At 38.2% G+C, this 27717-nt stretch overlaps 2 protein-coding genes across 3 annotated transcripts in view; one reads left to right on the top strand and one right to left on the bottom strand.

The window, feature by feature from the left end:
- cntn4 (contactin 4) overlaps positions 1 to 4768 on the top strand; it is a 229651-nt gene extending 224883 nt beyond the window's left edge. For both annotated transcript variants that reach the window (XM_079841184.1, XM_079841185.1), the window contains exons 22-23: positions 326 to 494; positions 4441 to 4768. In XM_079841184.1, coding sequence (XP_079697310.1) covers positions 326 to 494; positions 4441 to 4532 — 261 coding nt within the window. In that variant the 3' untranslated portion in view covers positions 4533 to 4768. The remainder of the gene's footprint in view (positions 1 to 325; positions 495 to 4440) is intronic.
- Positions 4769 to 8210: 3442 nt separating this feature from the next.
- Positions 8211 to 27369, bottom strand: rbm19 (RNA binding motif protein 19). The gene is made up of 24 exons (XM_079841726.1): positions 27204 to 27369; positions 26432 to 26614; positions 26160 to 26297; positions 24660 to 24695; positions 24304 to 24559; positions 22296 to 22489; positions 22147 to 22206; positions 21054 to 21132; positions 20894 to 20965; positions 20551 to 20754; positions 20342 to 20472; positions 20144 to 20268; positions 19957 to 20053; positions 19764 to 19874; positions 17926 to 18126; positions 17699 to 17771; positions 14602 to 14756; positions 14319 to 14379; positions 14077 to 14156; positions 13898 to 13953; positions 12533 to 12652; positions 12190 to 12292; positions 11926 to 12046; positions 8211 to 9182 (listed from the first exon to the last, which is right to left on the bottom strand). The coding sequence occupies exons 1-24, from the start codon at positions 27237 to 27239 to the stop codon at positions 9100 to 9102; spliced, it is 2775 nt and encodes a 924-aa protein (XP_079697852.1). The 5' UTR covers positions 27240 to 27369; the 3' UTR covers positions 8211 to 9099.
- Positions 27370 to 27717: the final 348 nt, after the last annotated feature.

Genomic DNA, 27717 nt, shown 5'->3' with positions numbered 1-27717 from the left:
CATTTAGACTAGAACTACAATAAGCATCATGTTTACACAGCACACACACAACGCCTCTGCACTTCTGATTTCTCTCTACATGGGGACAGGAGAGGAGTCAGTCAATAAATGGGAAAACAAAGTAAATCGGGTTACTTATTTGAAAAAGTAACTCATATTTTGTTGTAAATTTAAAAGTAATGCATTCCTATACTAGTTACTTGAAAAAAGTAAACTTGTTCTCGCGTTACTTGTTATGCATTACCCTCTACACTGGGTTTTATATGATATGGGGCCATGTAATTGGAGGTAATTGTTTCAAAAACATTTTGGAATGGTTCTATAGGTACTGTACAAGCGGAACCATTTCAGCAGGCCCAACGTTATGGAGACTAACACCACGTCAGTGGAGCTCTCTCTGCCTACAAATGAGGAGTACTTCATCCAGATCAAGCCTTTTGGAGAAGGAGGGGAAGGCAGCAGCAGCCCACAGATCAAAATTCCCAGAATACCAGGTAGATTGTCCTATGCTGAGTGACTTGTTTTTTATGCTACATTTTATTTAAGAGGAAACACTTTGAAGCGTACAATTTTAAAAATACATAAATGGATGAAGTAAATTATTAATATAATATGTACGGAATAATATACAATCAGCCTGTCATTATCATATTAAACTCAACAGGGCGATCAGACGTGAATCAGTCTGAAGGGGATTATTTTCCACTAATTACTGGCTGACTGTACATTATCCTGCTGATTACATGACTACTCAGCAAATGAATGACTCAATGTGCATGAAATCTTGGGAAATAGGAAATATTACATATTTGAGATTAAATGATTTTACTATGCGAGCAGAAAAACACCAAAGAATCGGAAGGATTTTAATGAAATGTTTGGGTCAGTAAGATTTTTCGGTCCCTTCTACTCAACAAGGTTTCATTTATTTGGTCAAACACAATAAAACAGTAATATTGTGAAATATTTTTACAATTAATAGTTTAATTAATGGTAACACTCAGTCCTTGTTACATATGTTACATGTACTTACCATAGTAATAACAGTAAGTAATGCATAATTACATGCAACTAACCCTCAACCAAACCCTAACCCTATAGTAAGTACATGTTAGTTAATATTAAATATATAATTACTTTAACTGTAACAATGACACCTTAAAATAAAGTGTAACCTAATTAATTAAAGGGTACATAACACACACAATTTATGTGTCTCATGTTACTCTAGAGTACCTATAGAGTAGTATTGCATCCTTCACATCTCCGATGAGTCTTTAGTTTATCATATTTATAAAAGACAGATACGCTGTACCGATTCTTTCCGAAAACAGCCAAGCTCGTGGAGGCATACACACACAAACACACACACAATACATCATGGTATTATCCCTGGGGGGTAATCCAAAAATCAAGGTTAACTTACTGTCACATATTCCTTGAACTCTCGGTTGATTAACCCAAACCTTGCTTACTCGAGGTATGCGGGTTCCAAAAATGCATCCGTGAGTAAGTTCAGACAACTCAGAGTATGTTCCTTAGTTACACACAAGGCATTCTCAACAGAGTGACGAATCGATGATTCACCATGGAAACAGACGCTAAGAAAAAGCGTGGCATTCTACTTCCTTCTTAGCCTGGATGCCAGCCGAACTTAGCCCCGCCCACAACATTTGAGCTCAGAAACTGTTCGGACCAATGAAATTGTCAGGGCGGGCTTGAGACGATGATGGACAGATGATAAACAGTAACGTAATCATCCACGTCATCAAAGGCGCTTGGGTTGAATTTGTTCTAATCCTAAACGGAGAACTTGTTCGTATATGCATTCACCTTTACTATTTCTCTTAGAAATGATGATCATGTTGGTAAGTACTCTGTGTATCCTTAAATTCTTTTTTTTACAACACCGGTAAAGATCGTTTACACTCATCTTTTTTTCTAACGTAACTTATTCCAGCGTGCGTGCCAAGTTTTTACCAAAAAAAAACGCCCAATTGCTACTCACAACTAGCCAAAAACAAGCCCAATAGCTTTCTGGGGGGGTTCTCCGGAAAAAAATGGCATTTGGGGGGTAAAATATGTGTTATTTTGGCAGGGCTGCCTGCTAAAATTTGCATTCCTGGGTCTGTATATCACATAATTGGGCTCGCTTCAACCCGCGGACATGGAAAACAACCCTGTTGACATTTGACAACTAACGTTATGCGTCGCTCCGTTGCTCTGGTTGGTTGTTGGTCTATCCAATTGAGGTCTTTCCTGGTTCGGTTGAAACACACCCCGTAATCACAGCCCAAGGGAGCAGTATCAGACTCATATTCTGACTAGAATTGAGTATGACAACGTCAGGCTACTTCCTTCTCTTATTTTATGGCGATTTACATAACCTACTTAGTGCACATCGCCACCTATTTGGTGGTTGTGCAATAATGTTTTCAATCTTTTCGTTTAATAAGTAATCTTTATTCACTGAGCACAAGGATTATATTGTTTGTTTGATGCTAATTAATTGAATGCAGATCCATGTGTGAGAAGATAATAAAATAAATAATAAATATATTTGAATTAAATTAAAGGTCCTGTTCTTCGTGATCCCATTTTTCAAACTTTAGTTAGTGTGTAATGTTGCTGTTAGAGCATAAATAATACCTGTAAAATTATAAAGCTCAAAGTTCAATGCCAAGCGAGATATTTTATTTAACAGAAGTTCCCTTTCAAAGCCTACAGCGAACCGCTGGTTAGGACTACATCCTGGTATTTCCTGCTTTAATTACGTCAGTAGAGCAGTTTGTCGACTAACCTCCGCCCACAAGAACACGCGAAAAAGGGGGCGTGGTCTTGTTGCTCCCGCGTGGAGAATAGGAAGTGTTGCGTTCGGTTGCGTTCGTATAGTTTGTTTGTTGCCATGTCGTCGAGACGCTGTTATTTTCATCCCGGAGTCAAGTCACCTTTGTTTGGCTTTCCCAGGGACGCTGTACTTAGAGATCATTGAGCGCATGCATCCCCGTTATGGTAAGAGGCGTGACCTTTCCGGTAACGTTCGCTAAGCTGCTGTCGAATCACAACACGGGAACCGCTGGCACAATCAGAACTCGTTACGTATTTCTGAAGGAGGGACTTCATAGAACAGGGAAATCTTTCAAGCCGTTTTGAGGACAGTGAAAACAGCGGTATACAGATAAGTAAATTGTGTGAAAAATACTGTGTTTTTTTACACGCGAAACATGAACACATGTTATATTGCACACTGTAAACACAATCAAAGCTTCAAAAAAACACGAAAAACGGGACCTTTAACATTTAAACATCAGCAAACATCATACAAACTTCATTGTATATGAACTGTAACTATATAACAACATTTAGATATATTAATATAACTACATTAATTATATTACACATCTAAATACCTCTACTCTGGATCAGGTTATGTTCAGAGAGTGAGTTGCTATGGCTACTTGCATACCCTGAAAGTTACTTCTGTTTTTGGAACCGCAAGTTGAGGTTATCCGCTTACTTACTCTTAAACATACCCAGGTATGCCACATAACCTTCTTTCTGGAATACCCCCTGGATAACTTTCGATTCACTATACATTTGTGTTGTTAGCATCATATGCACATGCGCGCCGATTGCCAACAAAACAGACATTTGATGCAGTTTCACTCACCGCCTGCGGTTTCAAACACACACACTTGCAGAACTCCGTTGCTGCTCCGGAAAAACTGCATCCACTGTTTCCTTAATGCTGGGTTATTTGGGAAGCTGAACAAGGTTAACTTTCCCTCACAACCAGAAACACACTTCTTTGGTGAAATTGTTGATTTCGTGGTCTAAACGCAAAATGACAGCGAAGCTTGTTGATGGGCGGCACGCACACTCTCGTTCTGGTTGATGTCCTCGCGCCCATACGAGGAATTCCACCCTTTATGACGCTATACTCAAAAAAAACTTTCCGGAGCTTGTTTGAATCCTGAAGGAGTGTATTTGGCATTGATGTTTAGCATGAGAATCCAGCAAACATTTTATAATATTATCAATGTTGAAAACAGTTGTGCTGCTTAATGTTTTTGTGGAAGCCGTCATACTTTTTTTCAAGACTCTTTGATGAATAGAAAGTTCAAAAGAACATAATTTATTTGAAATTGAATTTTTTTTTAAATGCCACTTGTGATTAATTTCATGTGTTTTTGCTGAATGATAAATCTTACTGACCCTAAACTTTTGAACCACGGTGTATGGAGGAACTACAGTCAATTTGTCCCCTGTAATATTAGCCTGCGATATACAAAAATATGATGCGAGTTCCTACGAATTGTTGCTCTAAAACTCTTCACCTTTTAAACTCCAGCTAGTCATTTGAAGGGACACTGATGTCTTGACTTTAAATCATACACTTGCTTGTTTTAGCTCTTAACCGTTTGATTCGTTCTCTTTCAGGTCCCAATGCCATCGCCTCGGCTTCCAGTGTCTCCACTCTCTCGGCTCTCAGTACAATAGCTCTCTCCCTCACAGCTCGCACATCTTTATGACAGAACACAGCGCGGGCCGCTGACTTCAGACCACACGTTCTTCCTTGAGAGGAGACTCTGAGAAAAGTGACTCAGACAGATCGATGAAAACCCATTCGTACAAACCAGAGGACCTACGAGAACGATAATAGTGGGATGAAGAGAAAAAGAGAAAAAAAACGGGTGTGTGGTTCACTAGCCAATTCAAAAGAGATTGAAGGCTGATGGGAATGAATTTGATGTTACCAAAGCAGCTTAAAAAAAAAAAAAACACAAAACAAAAAAAAAAACAAATTGAGGAAAATATGTCACATGCTTCTTTCGTATGTACGACATATCTAGCTTTTTCCTTTTTTGTTTGATCCAGACGGTCTGTCTGTTCCTATTACAGTACGCCGAGTGTGTAGGAACTGCTTTAGATGCATGTCATGTACAATGTTTTGTAAGAGAATGCAGGTGTCTGAAACGTAATCATTTAGAGCAAGACATATTTGGCTGAAAACCAACTAATCATCATAAAATGAGGTGACGATACTCTGAGGGTCACACGTACTTACAAGCTAAGAATCTCCAAGGACTTCTTACTGTTTACGACACGGGAATACTTGCACTGAAATCACGTCTGGAAGAAAGTGAACAACAACAAAAAAGAACATCCTGACCAGAAACTCGAGAGAATGCTGCTACAAGGCCAAGGCGGACGTCTTCTGAAAGCCGCCCATTGCCGTCTTTGTCACCTCCCTCCTTACTGGTCAGCAGCAAACGGACACCAGGCGTTAACATTAGCCCTCTTTTTTTCCGTCATCTTCCGCTTCTCTGTTTGTGTGTCGCGTCTAGAGCTCTTCTTTGCCTTTTGTGTGCCTCATTGTGTGTTTTTGAAATCCTCAGGTCCTCAGAAAAGCCTTAATACATATTTCTTAGCGTTACCTACTTAGACAAGTGCTGGACGCCAGGGCTGTGAGTGGTTAGTCAAGCGAGATGCTGGGGTTTGGGTAGTTGGTGTGAGTTTATTGCTTCCATGTTCCATATTATGACAGCCGTATGCTGTTCCTCATTGTTTCAAGGCAATACAGTGTGTGTGTGTGCGCGTGCGTGCGTGTGTGAACTCTGCTAATGTAGGGGCTACCGGCTCTGCATTTTTTTAATGCCATGTGGGACTGGTGCGATGAAGGTAGCTTGTCATTTCTTGAGGTGCAAATAGACGTACTGCTTAAAGGGACACGTGGAGCTCTAAGACTGAGTGAAAACAAATGTATATGTAAATGCTTTTTTGTATATTCCAGATAATTTATATTTAAGTGGAACACATCAAACTTTCCTACAAAACTCATCTCTGTTTTTATCTAACAAACAGAATAGACGTTTCTTAGCTTACCGTGGCTCTGCATGTGGATGTACTCATTCCATTCTTGATTCATTAGGTACTAACCAATGACCTTCTGAGGAAACGATACAAATACGGTCACCCATTTCTGAAGATTTGTGTATCGGTGTGTCTGCCATAGCCAGAATGCTCTTTCTCTTAAGCAGTGCTTTCCACCAAACTTCTTTGGCTTTATCGGAACTCCATTTATTGAACCATATAACGTTTTTCCTCCAAGGTTCTCTGTTTATACTGGATCACAAAATAAACAACATTTATAAAAATGATCACACAAATGTTTTGTTTGGGTGCATTATCTGTGACAGAAAAATGGGATTAGAAAGTGCTTAATGATAGTTCAACCAAACATTCACTCCCATGTCATTCCAAACCCATATGACTATTGTTTCTGAACACAGGAAGTAAAGCACCTTAAAGATTATCCATGTGACTTGTGCGCTATATTCTGTCTTATGAAGCTTTGTGTGAGGAATTGATTTTAAGTTATTTACTGATAAGGGATAGTTCACCCAAAAAAAACGAAAATTCTGTCATCATTTACACACCCTCATGTCTTTCCAAACCTGCATGAAGTTCTTTTTTCTGCAGAACACAAAAAAAGATATTTTGAAGAATACGGTTTTGTATGGACCAAAAAATAAAACATTTTGCAAAATATCTTTTAGAAAGTCATGCAGGTTTGGAACAACATGAGATTGAGTAAATGACAGACTTTTCATTTTTGGGTGAACTGTTGCTTTAAATCTCACTTGCTTTTCCATATGTACAAAACGCATACGCCAAATCACGATCGTTTGTGATCCAATACATTTTGTAAGCTCGATTAAAGGGATAGATCACCCAAATTAGCCCATGATTTACTCACCCTCAAGAATCCTAGGTGTGTATGACTTTCTTCTTTCAGATGAATACAATCGGAGATTATTGCTCTTTCAAGCTTTATAATGGGAGTGATTGGCAGTCCAAAAAAGTGCATCCATCCATCATAAACGTACTCCATACAGATCCAGGGGATTAATAAAGGCCTTCTGAAGTAAAGCGATGCGTTTGTGTGAGGAAAAATATCCATATTTAAAACTGTATAAACTAAAATTACACGCTTCCGACAGACGGCCGTACACATCGATTTACGGTGAAAGAGTAACCCCTGACCTGACACGTGATGTATTGATGAACGTGGAAGCACACCGGTTATGAATTGTAAGTTTAAAATGAGAATTTTTAAAGAGAAACGTCAAAAGAACTTGAGTTTGTTGCCCAACCCTATTTGTTTGAGCTTACACTACTCTTACATCCGTCATACATTGTGAGGGTTTGTTTTTTTTTTTGCCGTAAATCGACTTGCGTAGGCCGTCTGCCGGAAGCTAGTTATTTTAGTATATAAAGTGTCAAATATGGATATTTCTCATTGCTTCGCTTCAGAAGGCCTTTATTAACCCCCTGGAGTCATATGGATAACTTTTATGATGGATGGATGCACTTTTTTGGAAAATCAGGACCACCATTCACTACCATTATAAAGCTTGGAAGAGCAATATTTTTCCTATTATGTTCGTCTGAAAGAAGAATGTCATATAATCCTAGAATGACTTGAGGGTGAGTAAATCATAGGATCATTTTCATTTTTGGGTGAACTATGATATCCCTTCTGCTTCAGAAGACCTGCTTGAATATGTCACGAGTGCTATGAACTATAGTTTAATTGTCCTTTTTTTTTTTTTGGTGTCTGGCAGCACCTTGTCACTCTCATTGTATCTAAATGAGAAGGCTGGATAACTAAATTTGTTCCAAAGAAGCAAGACTGGGATACACAACTTTACTTGCCTGAAGTTGGAGTTGACGTTTCACAGAAAACGCGTAAGTTACGTCGGGCACAGAGGGACATGTTTGACATTACGAGCCGAGTTCAGAACAAATAGTTTTTATTCGTCATGCGTCTCCCAGCAACGAGGGGCATTTTCCTCATGTTCAGAACAATTTGAACCTATATGTTAAGACTTTTTCTTAGGTACTATTCTGACAAACGAGCTGTCAAAGGGCAATCAGTCATACTTTTCGGATTCAAAATAGTTAAAATTACTTTATAACCGACATAAAAGTTATGACCAGTCCTAGAGAACAAATATAGATGACCAATTTTTTTAGCAACCGTCCACTAATAGTGTGTGATCCTCATGCCCAGTTTATAACCGTTTGCCGTTGACAAGTATGTTCTGTAAAATCTGTTGTGTATGCCAGGCTTTATTAGTCATATGGGCTTGGTTTGAAATGCGATGGTTATAATAAATAATGTAAATGGTGACAATGTTCATTTTTGGGTGAACAAAGAAACTCTTTAATAAAAGCGAAAAATGAACAAGCCGATATGTCATATCACCATATATTACATTACAGGTTGGTTTGAAGCAACATGAACATGATGTCGAGCAGTTCTTCTGGAGAAACCGTTGTGATGCAGTGCAATAGAATGTCCACTACGTGGTGTGTAAGGCATCTTCTGTGTAGACCAAGACTGTTTTGACCTCGACTGTGTACAAATAGTACATTTTATAAAGTGAGGTTTCTAGTGTGATTACTACCCTAAGATAGGAACATTTCCAGACAATTTATTTATTGTCACATCAATAAACACAGTATGACCCCAACAATATGAAAGCACTTGTCATTTCTTGAATACAACACTGACCAGTGTTCAAATTAAGGAGACACAGACTAGGGAAAAAAAACTGTTAAAAACCAGAGCAATGTTCTTCGATTTTACATTATTATGCAATTATTCTTAGTCAAGAACAGACTACAAGAGACTCTTCTGCTACTGATATTTTGGTCAATCACCATCGTGATTTTTCAATGTCGCCCGTGTCACAGCAGAGTATGAAATGTCTCGGCCCTCCGTGACGATTAAAAACAGCTAAAGCAAACGTGGCCTTTGGGCATCTTTTTGAAAAGGACTCCGTCGTCGAGTTCACCTTCAGCTGGAGTTGGTCTGCTGGGAGACTCTGTGTTTAATACATTGACAGCAATAACAGGGATGATGTATGAGCATATAATAAAAAGCTAATTGGGAGCATCTGGGGCCAAAAGGAAGAATTCCTGAAGAGACCGTGAAGCAGCTGTTTAAGACCGAGTCATAATAGAGATAAATGGAGTTCCACTGGATGATTTACTCTCTTATTGATGCTGGAGGTGACTGACGGCTGCTATTCACTCCCCGTCTTCCTCCCCGACCTCCATCTGCTCCAAGACTCCCTCTAACAGCTCCGCCTTCCTCCGCTTCTTAGGAGCATCTGACAGAGAAGATGAGAGGACAGATTTGTGCACAGATTTGTTTTAATTAAATTAAAGAAGGGAAATGACTAGAATTGCAACCAGTGTTGGGGAAACTACTTCGAATTAGGCGATTTGGCAAGCTGCAGTTTCCAAGCTGTTAAGCAACAATCAAACTACTGTTAGGAAAAAGTATTGAAAAAGTTAGTTTGACGATATTTAGTGAACAACAATCAAGCTATTTGAGGACTGGAGGCAAAATCTTTTGAGGTCTCATTTGTTGCAACAATGAGCAATATATTCTTCTTACGTCATATATTAACCTTTGTTAAATAATCATGCTAGTTCACATGCATTACCTAATGTCAACGGATACAACTTTTGATCGTAAAAAATGTATTGGTAAATGTTGAGATTAACATTAAAAGGGATAGTTCCCCCTAAAATGTACTGTTCAAAACCTGTATGAATTGTTTTCTTCTGTTGAACACAAAAGAAGATCTTTTAAAGATTTAGCCACTGATGGTGCCCTACCAACATTCTTTAAAATATTTTGTGTTCAACAGAAGAACAACATGAGAGTGAGTAAGTGATGGCAGAATTTTCATTTTTGGGTGAACTATGCCTTTAATATTAATAAATAGTGTACAAACTTTGTTGTTAGGTAACATGAATTTTTGAACTAAGTTCATGTTGACTAATTAATACAGCAATGTAAACATGAAGCCTTATTGTAAAGTTTTACCATAATCTATAAAAATCAACACTTTATGTGGCTCAAAAACAATGACAACTAAATAACATGAGCATCAGGCATTGATTTAATTTACAACTAATAATGTATTTTATTGCGGAACACATTTCAGTTAATGTCATTCTCCAAACAAGTTAGGAAGCAGCAGGACAGTTTATAATCAATAAATTATACTGCAAATGAAGTTTAAACACAAAACCACAAACTAAGAATTAAAAAGGCAGAATGTCAACAAAAAATACTCAAAGTATTACAAAATACTCAGTTGGCCTTTAAATTATAATATTTACAAATAAAAAGGGTTACATTTATTTTCATTTAGAATTTTTAACTGGCCATTTTTATTTTAACGACTAAAAAAATTAACCTAATTTATAAAGCTGAATTGAAAACAGATTAAACTGTAGTATTTGACAGCATTTATTTCATTATTAAAAAGACATTAAAAAGGTACATGGACTACTGAGGGATAACTCAAATTAGTAAATCTGTTTTATGAACCAGTTAATTGAAATGACCCAACGGATTCATTTTAAGGCTTTTCACACAGTCACACACTGTTCACAAAGTGGTTATTGGAAAAACTGTCCCATCGGAGCTTTTGTCAGACTAACTGAAAAATGTAGTTAAAATAAGGTTAGTGTGGAAAACATGGCCACGTTCACACAGCAACAGAATATGGTTGTCAGGCCTTTAATACTTAATATGGTTACGTTCACACACAGTTCAGCGTTTACAGGAGTGACAACCGCATTCTATAACAACTTGCACCCGTACATTTTCAGGACTCATAGCTGCATTCTCAGCAAACCCGCACTGCGAACACAACTGGTTTGGGCAACTACTGTCACGTCATGTCAGTGCGAGAGAGGCGCTCTGCGCTGCACAAACTCGTGTCTACCGTGTATGGTTTCGCTTTCTGGGACTTACAGCGATGGAGATATGAGATGCAGTCACTGTTCTCCACCGGAGCTGCTCCAGTCAGTTTTGTGTTCTACGTGCGACTCAAATGCTCCGCTCTCCACCAGACATTAAAGCTGCTGTCAGTTAATGAAGATTTGACGTGGCTCTTGGCTCGACTGGACTCTTCTATCAAAAGTGATGTGACTTTGCTCAGTCACAGTGGTAAATGGTAAGAGAATACGGGTGGAACATGTGCATGTTCATACAGACAGTATTCGAGATGCTACTGTAAGCTGCTGTTTGAACGGGACATTTTGAGACTCACACTTGTAATTAAATGCGGTTGTCACTCCCAAAAACTGCATGAACGTAGCCTAAAGGCCTGTTCACACCGGGGCGATTTTCGCACGCGTTTATCGCCGACGTTTAACGCCTCGTGACTAAACAAAGGGCGCCAATGTCAGTGTGCACAATGACGCGCAAAACCCCAGGCGTAAAAGCGTCAATTTTTTTAAAAACGTCTCGGGTTCGTTTTTTTATTTTGACGCGCCGCGTTAAAAACTAGGTGACCAATGAGATCAGGGCTTTTGTTCACGTGCCTGGAGCTGCTGAAGTGACAGTAAAACACGACTTGGTGGCGCTAAAGCACAAAACCGTCTTGCCGAGCACACATTGATATGACGAAGAAGTAGTAAGTCGACAAAGAAGAAGATGAGCTACTAATGCTGCCTGCCAGTTAGCAAAAAGTGTGTGAATGGTTTTGGCCATAGACATAATATATCTGTGGTTTTGGAAGGCACGTAAATACTGTCTCTCTTCTTCTTCTGTGTGACAAGCGAGTGTCAGAAGCGTAAAGTGCCGCAGCACCACCTTGTGTACCGGGAGCGCTATCTACTGAATTTGCACGTTCACTCGGCGCATTGCCAGTGGAAATCGCTTGGGTGTGAACACTCAAGACGCGCCGAAAAACGTCACGAAAAACGCTGGCAATAAGCGCACGCGATATTCGTCCTGGTGTGTACAGGCCTTAATAGTAGGTTATTCATCAAAACTGCTTGCAACAGTCTATGCTAACGGTTACTCTGTGTATAAAGCAGACATTTTACCGTGAAAGTGCTGTGCAGTTTTCCGTCGCAGGTCGTCCACGGTCTCCTCTGTGTCTGCCCACTCCAACACCAGCCTCCTGCCGTACAGATGGGTACTGTGGCACAGTGCCGTGAACGCTTTCTGTGAGAGAGCAGCACAAAATCAAAGCTGTTAGATGTACTGGACACATTGAACAGGATCAATATTGATTAGTTGTTTTACAGGAGAGACTGTCTGACTGTGAAAAGCAAGAGACAGAAAGACACAGAGGCAGATGCACCCACCTTGGCATCCTGTTTAGTGAGGAAGTCAACGAAACCAAAACCACGGTGGGCTCCACCGACCCCTTTCTTTGGCAGGCGGACGGTCTTCAGTTCTCCAAACGTACTGACAAAAAGAAACAACACCTGCACTTCAAATCAGAACTCGTATGACAGAGGAATATTTTACAATAATTACAAAGGTCCAAAGTCCAAAACCATGATACTACCACAGTCATTTTCGTTAGTGAAAAATACTTGCCAATAATATCCAAAGTCAACAGTTGGAATAATTTGGCCTGTTCTGTTCTATAACACACACATGAAACGCAATACAAATATCTGTTAAATGTGAAACAAGGCTTACCAGAAGAGTTCTCGCAGTTCTTTCATTGTGGCCTGGAAGGGGATGTTTCGCACCAGGATCTTAGAAGTCCTCTGCTTCTTGGCAGGTTGCTTTTTCCTCTTGGGTTCCGCCACACCTGACCTGAAAAAACAACAGGAGGAAAAAGGTTTTCACTAATGCCATTCATTATGCCTGTAATTGACATTATGAGTCAAATGGACTAAGGGTGCTTTCACACCTGAGCGCTTGGTTCGGTTGGTTTAGGCATATGTGAACACGGCAATTCCGCTCCAAAACAATCGCTCAGAGACCACCTGAACGACAGTTTGCTTGAGGTGTGAAAGCAATCCGAACTAAGTGGTATCATAATTCATAACAGGAAAACTGCTATATAAAAAGCAGTGTCTGATTCTGTGAGTGAGCACATTAGTTATCACAGTTGAAACCCAAAAGAGCACCTCTTCATCATGAAATGTGTAATTTCTCAGTGCGAGAATGCTGTCCTGATGAAGCCTTGGTTCCTGCTCTCGCTGCATTATAACATTCGTATAGTGTTCTGCATGCGTCTTAACTAGGCCTGTCCGATTGGTCGATACAATCGACTGCGTCGACGCTGTTAATTAGTTGACGTCAATATTTTTAGTCGACTGGGTAAGTTGGGTACGATATGAAATTGTATTAGTACTGGTACTTTGACAGCACTCTAATAAGAACAGTATTTCTTAATTTGCGTTGGTGTGTGACAGCAGGAGTGAGGACGTGTGTGTGAGCTCTACTTCCACCGTTCACTAAACAATGGAAGCAGAACAAACAAATATATACGCGCAACTCAGGAAAAACTACATGTCAATCATCTTGATGGACGACACAGAGGAAACTCTGACCAATAAGCGCACAGTTGTACTCGCATGTGACTTGCATCAACACATTTTGGTACGCTTTGAAAGGTTGCCATGTGAAAGCGAACTGAACCAAGAAGAAAATGCAAGATTTTATCAAATTAAGTGAAGAACGATTTGTGCTCAGGTAGGTCAAAAATACATGAGGAGAAGGGTTAGAATAATACAACATCAGCAAACAGAGACATTCGGAATCGGATGGGACCATTAAGTTTGCCAAAAAAAAGTAAGTAATTTGCCCTGGAATTTTTCCAGAGGTTGTTGTGTGGGAAAAACACTTGACTTGGCAAATTCGTGCAGGATTAAAAATGGCAAAGTACGTCTGTGAAACAACGTCCCCCTGGAAAACTAGTCCCGTCCGAATAGGGATAATGAACTAAATTCAGAAATCGGAATGCTTTGCGACCTCAAAGAGAACTTGAGGTTTGTGAAACCCTGTCCTACACAGTGCATGAAGATTTAGGACACAAAAGTTGCCTCGACTTACTTGACTTCTCTTTCTGATATTTTCAGCTCAAGCTGGTGCTCATCAACTGTGCAGTGCTGCAAAAAATACAATCAAAGTAGTGTGAAAAAATATGCCTGATTTTATTTCATCACATGAATATTTGTGCATAGTAAGAGTACATAAATACAGCAATGAAAGTGCAGCAGATGGTCATTTACCTGCAGCTGTCGCATGGCTTTCTGTGCTCCCTTTGGAGTTTTGTACTGCACAAAGCCATAACCCAATGATAACAATTTACCTGAGAGAGAGAGAGACAAAGAGATCAAGGTGAGATTCACACAGAGAAGAAACAAGATGGAGAATTGACAAAAGAGAAAGAAAGAGAGAGAGAGAGAGAGCAAACACTAACAAATATACAGATGAATATCAATGGTAAATATGCATGTCTGCGAAAACAAACCTGCTTTATCTCTCTTCTTTGATATTGTGCAGCTTCTCACCACACCACATTTAGAAAACGTCTGTCAAAAGAACACAATGAAACCCATATGGTGAGACAGGGGCCGTGTTTACACCTGTTATTAACAACATCCGTTTAGGGTGATCCGATCACACAACACATGTTCCTGCTTACACCTGCAACTAACGTGCATCACAAATGAGTCTCCTGTGACCAGAACAAGAAACCTTCTCAGGTTTCCACTACAAAACCACAAAATAAACGCTTGTGCCCTTGAGCTCACCTCTTGTAATGTTTCCTCTGAGGTCTTAAAGTTGAGGTTCTTAATGAAGAGAGTCGAGCCAGGCAAAACCGGCTCTTCCTCTTCCTCCTCCTCGTCCTCCTCTTCCTTTATGGCAGAGTCATTGGTCTCAGCAGATATATCTTTAGTTTTAGGCTCTGAGTGGAGCAAGAGAAGGATGGACATTAAGACAGAATGAGGAAAAATACAGAAAATGCAGCACTGAAGGAGTTTCTAGATAAAGGACTTACAAAACACTTAAGGTTCACTTAAAGGGATAGTTCACCCAAAAATGAAAATTCCCCCATGATTTACTCACCCTCAAGTCATCCTAGGTGTATATGCCATTCTTCTTTCAGACAAATAAAATCAGAGTTATATTAAAAAAGTCCTGGCTCTTCCAAGCTTTATAATGGCAGTGACTGTTGCTCTGTTTTTAAAACCCATAAAAAATGCATCTGTCCGTCAAATAACTGCTCCACGCGGCTCTGGGGGTTAATAAAGGCCTTCTGAAGCGAATCGATGCGTTTGTGTAAGAAAAATATTAATTTTTAAAACTTTATAAAGTAAAGCTCCAGCCGATCGCCTTCCGTGGAAAAGTGTTGAAAGTGCCTTCTCGCAATTCAAGATGCGTACGCGACGTCTGACGAGCGAACCTGGTAACGGAAGCCTTTGATCGGCAGAGGCACTTTCAACACTTTTTCCATAAATTGAATACGGAAGGCGGTCGGCCAACACTTAACTTTATAAAGTTTTAAATATGGATATTTCTCTTACACAAACACATCGATTCGCTTCAGAAGGCCTTTATTAACCTCCCGGAGCCGTGTGGAGCAGTTATTTGACGGACAGATACAAACACTGCCATTATAAAGCTTGGAAGAGCCTGGACTTTTTAAATATAACTCTGATTTTATTCGTCTGAAAAAAGAATGTCATATACACATCAACTTTCTATCCATCAAAGAATCCTGAAAAAAACTGTTTAACTGTTCACATCATTGATAAAACAAAATTAAAATATTGAGTAACAAATCAGCATATTAGAATGATTTCTGCAGACTGTAATGATGGTGAAAATTCACAGAAATTTAATTATAGATTCAAATATTGAAAAAAGTTATTTTAATTTTAATAGTTTTTATTTTATTTTTGATTAAATAATTGCAGCCCCGGTGAGCATAAGAGACTTCTTTCAAAAATATTTAGAAAATCTAAAAAAATTCTGAACGGTAGACAATTGTAAATACATTTCTACATATATTTTTAGATTATTAGACTATTATTAATAATAATCTATTCATCTAAAAATATATGTAGAAATGTAATTAATATGAACAAAGATGAATAAATGCTGTAAACGATGTATTGTTAGTTAATGATATTTAATGCATTCATGTTAATGAAGTGTAATTGAACATTTTAATAGTTTTAATTTTAACAATAACTTATGAACAACTTTTTCTGGCAAACTATTCTCACACATGAACTTATGAAATTAATAAATACATTCCTAAAATGTATTTTTGTTTTTTTATGCAACTACTGGTAGCTAAAAGTATTATCACATTAGCCAAAATATTTACAACCATGCCAAGGAATGTACAGAGCTTTCTAGGGAATTGTGACGCAGATTTGGGATTATCTGCCGATTTCGTGCAGGCCTTTTTATGATTCATTCTCATGTTGTCATTTCAATAAATGTCTTGGTTATGAACATGTAAATGTTTAGGCATACTAGGGCTGTAATCAACCAAAGAAAATCTTGGTCGACTGAAGTCCTGAAATTTTCGACTAAAAATCGACTAAAATAACGTTAGGAAAAAAAAAACTTAAATGAATAAGCTGCACACTGTGCGCAGTACTTGGTAGCCTTGTTGTCTCCCTAAATTAATTATAAATAAACATAAAAAACTAGTAGGCTATTTGCTGTATATTAAATAGTTTTTGAGCTTATTATTTTGCACTGAAATGAGTCTGACACACGAGTCTGTCGGCTCTGACAGCGTCGCATCGCATGCACCTGCGCAATATCATAGACTATGACTTCCGAAAATATAGCACTATGTGTTGTTAACTAGATATCATCACAAGAACTTTTGAGGAATATGCAACATAATTTAGACAATTGTTTTTGTCATATGTATAATAACTGACAGACACTCATTTCAGCCGCTCTGTGCAGCTCAAACATGAGCTCAGTCAGCTGAGCTCAGCTTCGCGGCTGAGACACGAATAGACTATTAACTTAAAGCTTTTACTCTTAAACACAAAAGGCACGTCCTCTTTAATAAAAAAGGAATATTTATTAAACAAGCCAGATCAAGAGCAGAAAAAACGCTCTCACAATTAAATAAATAATATACAAGAAAACTAGCCTTCTTCAATCTGTCTCTCTCGCCTGCGGGTTGGGCTAATCCAAAATAAGTGAAACAATGGGGGTGTTCTGAAGACAGACTGTTACCTGTGAAACAGGGGTGCTCTGAAAACACCCCCATTAGCAATTAGTGCTTTCCACCTGATGAAATGAACGCGGCGCGGCAAAACTAATGAAATTAACGTGGCTCGGCAAAACTGATGAAATGAACGCGGCAAAACTGACGGTACAGATCCACTAATAGCGCGGTGTTGTGACGCTTCCCCTCATGTGTATGTTGATGGGCGTTCCTCAAGTTTACCACTTTGGGTGTACGTTTGAGCCAGCGGGGAATGAAACACAAAGGACCAGTGAGAGACTTCTCTTCGCCAGTGGGTTGGGCTAATCCAAAAGAAGTGAAAACAATGGGGTTGTTCTGAAGGCAGACTGTTACCTGTGAAACAGGGGTGCTCTCAAAACACCCCCATTAGCAATTAGTGCTTTCCACCTGACGAAATGAACGCGGCGCGACAAAACTGATTAAATGAACGCAGCAAAACTGATTAAATGAACGCGGCAAAAAATCGACCAATCAGAATTTTGGTCGAGCCAGAACGTATCGACCAATAATCGACTAATCGACTGGGAGATTACAGCCCTAAGGCATACATATATCCTTCATAAAAAAAGATGAATTGCTGGTTTAAGCACCAACGGGCTGATATGTCAGTATTAAAGGATTACCTGGTTTAGGTGTTGGGGGAGTTGTAAAGACCGCTACAGGAGCCCACTCCAGATACAACGGAACATGCTGGAACTGGGGAGATAGACCGTATGCATGACATCATAGCATGTCACTGTTTCAAGCTTTAACTAATCAAAACTGACCAAAGGCACAAATGATTCTAAATATTATTACATATAAATATTATACAACAAACAGCTGAAATGCCCATTACACACACACTGACCTTGGAGTATGCAAGTTTCATAAAGGCCCGTTTGGCTTCGGTGGGCTCCAGGAACTCTACTACAGCAGTGAGGCCAGATGGGGGCAGCAGAACTCTTCCCAGAGATCCATGGGGCGAGAACAAAGCCTCAAGCTCTCCGACCTGCACTCCTGAGGGCAAGTTCTTGACCAGGAGCACAGAGTTGCTGCGCTGACCTGATGCCTAAATAGACAAATCACAGACATGCATAAACAGAACCATGATTTATGTAGAAACAAACAGAAATATGGATTTGAACATTAGTTGCATCACATTAAGCTTTCTGGGGAATTCTATCACAGAATCAGAATTCAGATTATTGGAATTCTTTGCAGATTCAAAGCAGGCCTAATTATGAATCATTCTCTTATTTCAATAGATGACTTAGTAATGGCAGTGTTTTGTGTTTTAAATATGAATGCACAATATATTAGTGACACCAGTAATTAGGTGATATTAAGCTTTTTTTATTTATTAAATTTTACATTTAGATAACCTGCCTAAATTATTTAATAATTTAAAAATGTAATGGTAGAATTTAAAACTAATTTTTGAGTGCTTTATTTTTCAGTTATGTACACAAGACAGAAGTATTTTACAGAATTGTAATATTGGTGCATCCTTCATTTTAAATTAAGCAAAGATATATCCTTTTTAATTATAAATTGCTGGTTTAAAAGCCGACATTTTAAAGTACAATACCATTCAAAATTTGGGAGTTGGTAAGATCTTTTAATGTTTTTAGAAAGAAGTCTCTTATCCTCACTAAGGCTGCATTTATTTGATCAAAACTACAGTACACAGAAATATTATTACAATTCAAAATAACTGTTTTCTATATTTTAATATGTAATATTAAAGTTACATTAATGTTTAAAATATGATTTATTCTTCTGATGGCAAAGCTGAATTTTCAGCTTCATTACTCAAGTCACATGATCATTCTAATATGCTGATTTGCTGCTCCAGAAACATTTCTTATTATCATTAATGTTGCATAATCAGTTGCGCTGTGGATGTTTTTGTGGAAACCGTCAACACTTTTTTTCTCTGTGTAAAGAAATCTTTTTTAACATTATAAATACAGATGTGCTGGTCGACTGGCCCTAAATTGGAAGCGGACACACAATCGGCAACTGGTTTTTAGTTTTATTTTGGCTGATCTCTATTCTGGACTTGCACACAAACTGCATTGCAATCATTTCCCAAAATGTCACTTGTGAAATGTTACGAAATCTGTAAACAGGATGTTAACAGAGGCCAGAGACGGGTCAAGCTGAAGACGGACGCAAAGAGAAGAAGAGAGCACAGACGCGCTGCTGTCCCATAAGCGCCACCTCCTGTCAGAGCGTGAATCAGATTTTCATTTAGCTCATCTTTGTTTTATGTTAGATTTTAATTTCACAAATCTAATGTCAGACCATTCAGTTTTTTCTCTAAATCTATAAATTATACCATCTAATTCAAAAACAACTGCTCATGCTATATGTGTGTAGCATCTTCGTTTGGATCACGATTAAAAAATATTTTTTGTTTAAGTCCAGTTTGGACTGTTACAGAGTAAATGAACAACAAATAAATTTGCTTCAAGAAAAAAAAAGAAGACAAAAAAGGAGAAATGGGTATCGGCTTGTAAAAACAAATCTGAATCATCCATGAAAAATCATGATCGGTGAATCACGAATTATAAATGTCTTTAATGCTAGTTTTTATCAGTCGTTACAGAAAAAAAGCATACATTTCTTTCAAAATTTGTCCAAACTTTTGAATGGTAGTGTATGTCTTATTAGGAATAACGAACACACACACACACAATATACCTGACTGAATGAGTCCAGGGACACTCCGTTGTCCAGGAGAAACTGTCTGGTCTCTTGTACGAGCTGCGTCTCTCCAAGGGCCATCCTCACAGCCAGACTGCCAGTAGACTCCTGCATACATATACAAATCCAGGGTTACTTATGTTAATCCTCTCAACAAAAAAAGGACAATTTAGAGGTCCCAAATACTCACGTGATCTAACACTTGGCTCTTGGTTGTGTTGTATTTCTCAGCAATGGCATCGGCCACTGCGCTCGTGCCCAAAAACAGCGTGTTCCAGTTATGAGAGCTGCGTAAAAACACAACACAAAAAAACAGTAAAAAACTGGAAAATATCCGGTAGAGGTTTTCAGCTCCAGATGGTTCATCAAATTCTGACCTGCCACTGGCTGCTTTGTCTTTGGCATCTTTCTTTCTCTTATATGTGGAGCTGCCTGGAGCGTTGGGCCCCTGATCGGGATTTTCCTTCTTCAGCCTTGAAGCCATGACGTGAAGAACCCGCCCCTAGAGGGTCCAAACAGTTGTAAGAAAGCGAATAAAACTACACAGACAGAAATGAGATGAAAGTTACCAGTACCTGGAATACATGGCCATCCAGTTGAGCCAAGGCTGAGACTGCGTTCTCTGGTATCATGTATGTCACATAGGCAAAGCCCTTAGGCTTCTTAGACAGACTGTCTATGGGGAAAAGCACCTCAGAAAAAGGGCCTGGTGGAGAAACAAGGCAAATAAGTGGTTTTAAAAGATGGATCAAGAAATGATGTGTGGTAGATCTCCTACACTCACCATGTTTGCTGAAGACTTCTTTCAGATCTTCTTCAGTGCATGTGTAGGGCAGGTTCCTGATGAAAAGTCTTCCCGACTCCGCCAAGTCTTCCTCTTCCTCATCGTCCTTCAGCTCACGCACAAAATTTCTTTCCTTTTTGGTTTCCTTCACAGACATTTCGTTTTTAAAGTTGTTGATTCTGAACACTTCGATATAGCGCCCCCCTGTGAGTTCACACAGATAATGCATTGGACATGAACCAGTGTTATTTGCAGTAGCAGTTTTTGCTCCCAAAACAAAACACACAATCCAAGGATCTTTTCACAGTTGTGTACATGTCAAAGAGAGTGAAAAATTGCCTACCCATGTAGTCTCTGTTCAGGCGCAGGGCCCTCTCGACCTCTGCCTCTGAGCGCAGGTCCACATACACGTAACCTTATCGCAGGAAATTCAACATCAATCAAATGGCACCAGAGTGACATCTTCAAACCATCAACAGACAGTAAACAACAGGATCTCTTACCTGTATTGCGCCCGACATTGTTTTTTGCAAATCGAATGGCGACAGGTTTCAAAGGCGTCATAAATTCTCTCACTTGTTGCTACAGAGAAGAGGTAAATCAGACAGAATCAGGCAAACATTACTGTTGTCAGGTCCAAAGAGATCAATTTAAAGCTAGCTGTCTTGATATGTGTTATTTATGTGACAACAGTGTTATGTATAATTACATTTATTAATAACAATAATCTTCAAAAATGCACAATAATATATTTGTTTTATAAAAACAAGTAGGGGTGTACCAGTATTGCAAATAACTGATATTGTAAAACCATACTACTAAGGAATAAAGAAAATGTAATTTTAGGCATCAGAAATTTATAACGTATAGTATGAAAGATGGCTTAAATATTTTTAAATGTACTTTAATTTACCTTTCAAATGTTTGGGGTCAGTGTGGTTTTCTAAGAGGTCAGAAAATAATTTTCTAAATGATCAGTTTTTCTACAAAAAATTATATTTTTTTATATTATATTTTTAATAAGAAACGTTTCTTGAGCAGCAAATCAGCATAATTGAATTATTTCTGAAGATCATGTGACACTGAAGACTAGAGTTATGATGCTGAAATATATATATATATATATATATATATATATATATATATATATATATATATATATATAAGCTATTGTGACCCCAAACTTGTATATTATTATTATTATTATTATAATTTTTTTTATTTATTATATTTATTTACCTATATAAAAAAAAGTGTAAATCTTACACATTGCTATAATTAATTTCTATGCTGATAACAAGAACAAGAGTGTAATCATAAGCAGCTAATAATAACACACCAAGTACCTGTAGTTTATTAAAATTACTCTGTAATTGTATATGTAAATGCCTGACAATATGAACACTAAAATAAAGCAAAATTATTAAATTAGAAAAAAATTAATAATAATAATAAAGGGGGGGGGGGCAGATAGTAGAACTGTTATAACAAGTGGATTAGGATGATAAGTTGGGTGTTATTCACTATAACATTAACAAAAGTTGTTGAACAAAAACAAACTACATATTAAATATCGGCCAATAATCAATAACTCACCTCTGTGACATTGAATGGAGCACCTCGTAGCTTGACTGTGAATTCTGTGGTCGACTCAAACTATAATAGTGTATGAACAGCACAAACAAATGAGCCTCTAATAGCAAACTATTCCATATTGAACCTCATGACAGTTTTATCACACTGACCATTTTCTGGACTTCTGGCTTATATGCTCTATCTGTGTACTGGACCGGCGGGGACTCTTCCTCATCGGCATCTTTTTCTTCCTCTTCGTTCTTTTCCATCTCTTTCTCATCCTCAATGTCTGATTTCCCCACAATTTTGGAGCGAAGATAGTCCATATCGGATAGACCTTTCTTCAAGGCTTCCTTAGCGGTATCTGGTGAGAAAACACATTTGGAGGGCATGAAAAAAAAATCACACCTGCACAAAAACAGTTGAAGAAATGTATGAAGAAAAGGCACAATATGTAATGTTTCGCCGCTAGAGGTCGCTTATACAAAACAAAGGCTTAGCTTGATGGCGCCTTGATTTCAAGGAGCTTTTATTATGCCGCAGACGAGCACTTCCACTTCTTCCGCTCATGCGTATGTGGGGCAACGCAGCGCTGTTTTATCATATTAGATACATTATTTGAGTGTGTTGAAAGTCATGTTATAATGCTACTCTGTGCGTTCGCTCAGCGGCTACTATGAGACACTTTTTGCACACTGCAGTAAGCTAGATAGATATTAGGCATGGTAAAACATGGTACTTGTGGTAAATCAAGAAAACGAGATTTAAACAATAAGACTAAGTGTGTTCCACTATATAACAATGATTAGTTTTCTGTGAATGTATGTATCCAAACAGTTGCTCTCATTTCTAATAAAACACACAATATATTAAAGCATCTTTGGTGTATCCATTGTTTCTACGGAAAAAAAAAACCCTGGAAATCGAGGGGAACGTGGACATGATGTCATTGTTAGGCAACACGTGTCCTGGTTCAAATTGTTGATTTCTCTGTATTTAAATTCTTGGAAACATTTGGGATAATGTAGGTACACAAGTCAACAAAATACATAACATTGTTCTAGTGGTTTTTGGATATTTGAATCCAAAAATCTTACATATTGTGCCTTCAATTGCAACCAAAGTTAAAATGCATTATAATATTTGCAGATTCCTTGTAACATCTGAAATTGGTAGTTTGTCATGTGTTGTTATGCATTATACTTTCTAAAGGTGTGTTCAATGAATAGAAGAGTATTATAACCAGGGCTTGACATTAACACCCTCCAAATGCGGGTGGATTTCAGCATTTTTCATTTGTAGTCTTTTAAAAAAGGCATTGAAATAAACCGAGCAATGTTGTCAAAAATATAGATTTTTCTATACATATGGATACTGAAATATCTGAAACGCTTCCAATACTCATTTTCCACAGAATACATAAACGATACTGCGTTCTCTCTCTCTCTCCGACAGCGAGTTGACACACAAACACGCCTCCCCTCACTCACTTGTTTCATTTGCTCTGGATGAATATTGTTGGAATTACATTGAATTTTGGTGTGAGATTGAGTGTATTGTGCATAATTTTACTCATTCCCGCAGATTTTGTGCTCACACCCAAAGAGCGTGCACATAAAGTAGCCTCTCAGTACTACACCGAGTTCTTTTACGCTGCTTATTGCGCTTAAACAGTCAAATACACACACAAAAAAGTAAAAATGCCAGGCTTATCGAGTATTCACATTAACACGTCAATTATGTTTTAAGTGAATGTAAACAGTTGAGAAAGAAAACGCATGTGTATCAGTATATCGGATCTGTGCGTCAGATCTTAAAGTCACAGCAGCCTAATATACCTGCTGTCAAATTATGAGATGATATATATATATATATATATATATATATATATATATATATATATATATATATATATATATATATATATATATATATATATATATATATATATATATGGCAGTTGACCCCATTGGAATCTACGTGAAAATGCTGAGTGGCTAATAACTTTGGAAAACCACTAGTGGCTGGTGAGAAAACATTTTTTTATGTCAAGCCCTGAATACAACTGTGTTTTTTCATGAGAAGTGTTACCAAAAGATCTTTGCAACCCACAGAGAAAAGTTGAATTGCCTGCTATAGGAAACACAAAAAAAGAATCTAGAACTAAGCAGTTCTCACCATGTTTCTCCTCTTCTTCATCAGCAGCATCCTCATCAGCAGCAGCATCCTCATCATCCGATTCATCAGAGTCAAAGTTTAGGTAATCATCTTTAACAGCCGCTTTCTTCTGCTTCTTCTGCTTCTCCTGCTTCTCCTCCTTCTCTTTCTTAGCTCCAAAAGAAGCCTCTTCCACAGTGTCATTGGCCCACGTGGGCACCTGTGTGCGTTTCTGGTGCACAGCCAGGAACTCCTGGAAGCTCTTGTCTTTTTGAAGCTAAGGATTACAAATGATATTTTATAGGATGTCTGCCTTTTTACTGGAGTATGATTTGTGTAATGCGATAAAGAATAGACTACAGGAGTAGCAAACTTACATCTCTAAGAAGAATACTCAAAGGCTTCTTCTGCTTCTGTGGAGATAGAGTGACAGCATTAATTCAGTTCAATTTATTTGTATGGCACTTACACAAAGTCAAGTCAAGTCAAGTCAACTTTATTTATATAGCGCTTTTAACAATGTAGATTGTTTCAAAGCAGCTTTACAGTATTAAACAGGAAAATAATGCAGCATAATTTTATTCAGCTGTATAGCCATTCTGGAAAAATTTCAAGTATCATACAGTGACAGTGTGGGCTTTAGATCAATAATTTGATCATTAATTTAGTTTAAATGGTTAATTTAGTTTATTATTTAGTTGTATTTCGATGTTTAGTTGAAACATTTAGTGTCCCCAACTGAGCACGCCAAGCCAGAGGCAACAGTGGCAAGGAAACCAAAACCCCATTAGGTGACCTAATGGAGAAAAATAAACCTTGGGAGAAACCAGGCTCAGTCGGGGTGCCAGTTCTCCTCTGGTCAATTAACAAACAGCGTATTATTATTATTATTCAGGCAGTTTTACAGCTCGGAGGTCATAATAGATCAGAATATTCGAGGGACCGGGGGCAACATGCTGGAGACGGGTTTATTGAGGATGATGTTGATTAAATAATTATTAAAGTGCAATATTCGATTGATCGGAGGCAACACGCAGGAGACGGGTTTATTGAGATGCCGTGTCGATGAGGCAGTTTCAGGGGGAGTCTAATCACGGTCTCCCAGACACTTCGGGGTCCTGTGTTGATCTTCTCTGGGCGCAGGTCCACCATCTGATCTGGATACGGCCCGGATCCGGCTGACTGCAGTAAACCTCGGGATAAAACAGAGAGACTAACATTAGCGTAGATGCCATTCTTCTGATGATGTAACGAGTACATCAGGTGTTATGGGAAGTGTTCCCGGTTCCGGCTGACCTAGTTAATGCAGCCTAACAATCATTTCATTGAAAAAGTGTTTTATGTGTATGCCACAGTAAAGAGATGTGTTTTTAGTCTAGATTTAAACTGACAGAGTGTGTCTGCTTCCCGAACAATGTTAGGAAGACTGTTCCAGAGTTTAGGTGCTAAATAGGAAAACGATCGACCGCCTGCAGTTGATTTGGATATTCTCGGTATGATCAACTGGCCAGAATTTTGAGACCGCAGTAGACGTGATGGAGTATAATATGTTAAGAGCTCGCTCAAGTATTGGGGAGCTAAACCATTTAGTGCTTTGTAAGTAATAAGTAAGATTTTAAAATTTATGCGATATTTAATAGGCAGCCAGTGCAGTGTTGACAGAACTGGGCTAATATGGTCATACTTCCTGGTTCTAGTAAGAACTCGAGCTGCTGCGTTTTGGACCAGCTGGAGTTTATTTACAAAGAAAATAGACAAATAAAGAAAAGGAAAAGATACATTTTCAAAAAAACTCTTAGCGAACAATAAAGTGAGTGGGTCATAAAGGTCCCCTTTTGCTCAGCGCAGACACTGAAACAAGACAGAAATTAATTTACCAATGAATCTTCATTTTTTTCTAGTTGTTCACATGATTTTTGTTCTTCTGTAACTTTGTTTGCTGATGGTTGTTGGCGTGTGTGTTTGCTCCAAGGTCTGGCTTTGTTTGGGTCTCCAAAATCTGCACAGAATTCCACCTTTTTTTAGGCAGAAGATGAATAAGATGAGAATTACAAGATACAATGTCTGAATAAACTACTTGTACTTAATCTATTAGTGATTTCCTTCCAAGTCCAAATCTCTCAGACTCCTCCATGATTTTGTCACTTACAGTAACTCTAGATGTGTCCACAAAGCACTTGTTGAAATGTTTCAGAGCTTTATCTGCCTCTTCTTCCGTCTTGAAACCAACAAATCCAAATTTACGGAATTTGCCATCTTTGGTGAATTTCAACTTACAATCTGTAACCGTCCCAAAATCCGCAAACAACTTGCGGAAGCGATCTTCCTTCATCTGGAGACACACAATACATTTACTTTCAAGAGATGTAATTCACCGGTTCAAATCACATGTAATACACATACAGTTCAAGACCTCAATGTATTTAAATCATTCCCTGACAGTGCCTGAACAATTTATTTGGTAACACTCTGTTCTTGTTAAGTTACATATATGTTACATGTACTTACCATAGTAATCGCAGTAAATTATGCATAAATGCTACTAACCCTCAACCAAACCCTGACCGTACATCAATATTACTCAGTACTTAAATATATAATTACACTGTAACAATGACACCTTAAAATAAACTGTAACCAATAAACTGTGACCATTTATTCTACAATGGCATTTGTTACTGATGCTATCAAATGTAAATACCATGGTACTTTAATATATACATCACAGCATTAAAACAGTGCTCCAAAACACTCTGGGAAGAAGTTAGAAAACTCCACAACACCAATTCAAACAAAGTTAAGACTTTTTGTTAGTGAATACAGTAAATAAACGTGCGTAACATTTCGTTACACCTTCGTAAGCGCATGCATGGTTTGACAGCGAACTTGCCTCATGTTCTAATATCATTACAAATACTCACCCCAATTGGGAGATTCTTGACTATTAACCTTGACATTTTTCCGATCCCTGTGTGCCTTTTTAGCGGTCAAATTAACAATAAATATTTTTATCAACAATAAAGCATGGTGCGCTTCAGTACGACGCCATCTTTACTGCGTGACGTAAAGCGCGTCACCAAAGGGACTGGATTGATGATTATGGCTCCCTCTTCTGGACATATAACTGGAGTGACAGGATGCACTCAGCCACAAAATCACTTCTATTTTGTTTCCAATGATTGTGAACTTACTGCCATTGAATCAGAACATATTATTACTTTATCAGGTCTTATTCCGTAAACTCAACCTAGTGCCATTATGCTTGCTTCCATCTCTGCTGAATACACACAGATGTATGTAGTAGTCTACCATCTATTCATACCTCAAACTCTGGAACATAGAATGCTCTCCTTCCGATGTGCTCTGTGAACCATCTGTGTGTATTTGAAGAAAGGTATAATGTGCATTTCTTATTTATATTCTGTTACACATGTT

This window comes from Gobio gobio (genome assembly GCF_949357685.1).
Source record: "Gobio gobio genome assembly, chromosome: 17".
NCBI lineage: Eukaryota > Metazoa > Chordata > Actinopteri > Cypriniformes > Gobionidae > Gobio > Gobio gobio.
This window is presented reverse-complemented; position numbering and strand designations above follow the sequence as displayed.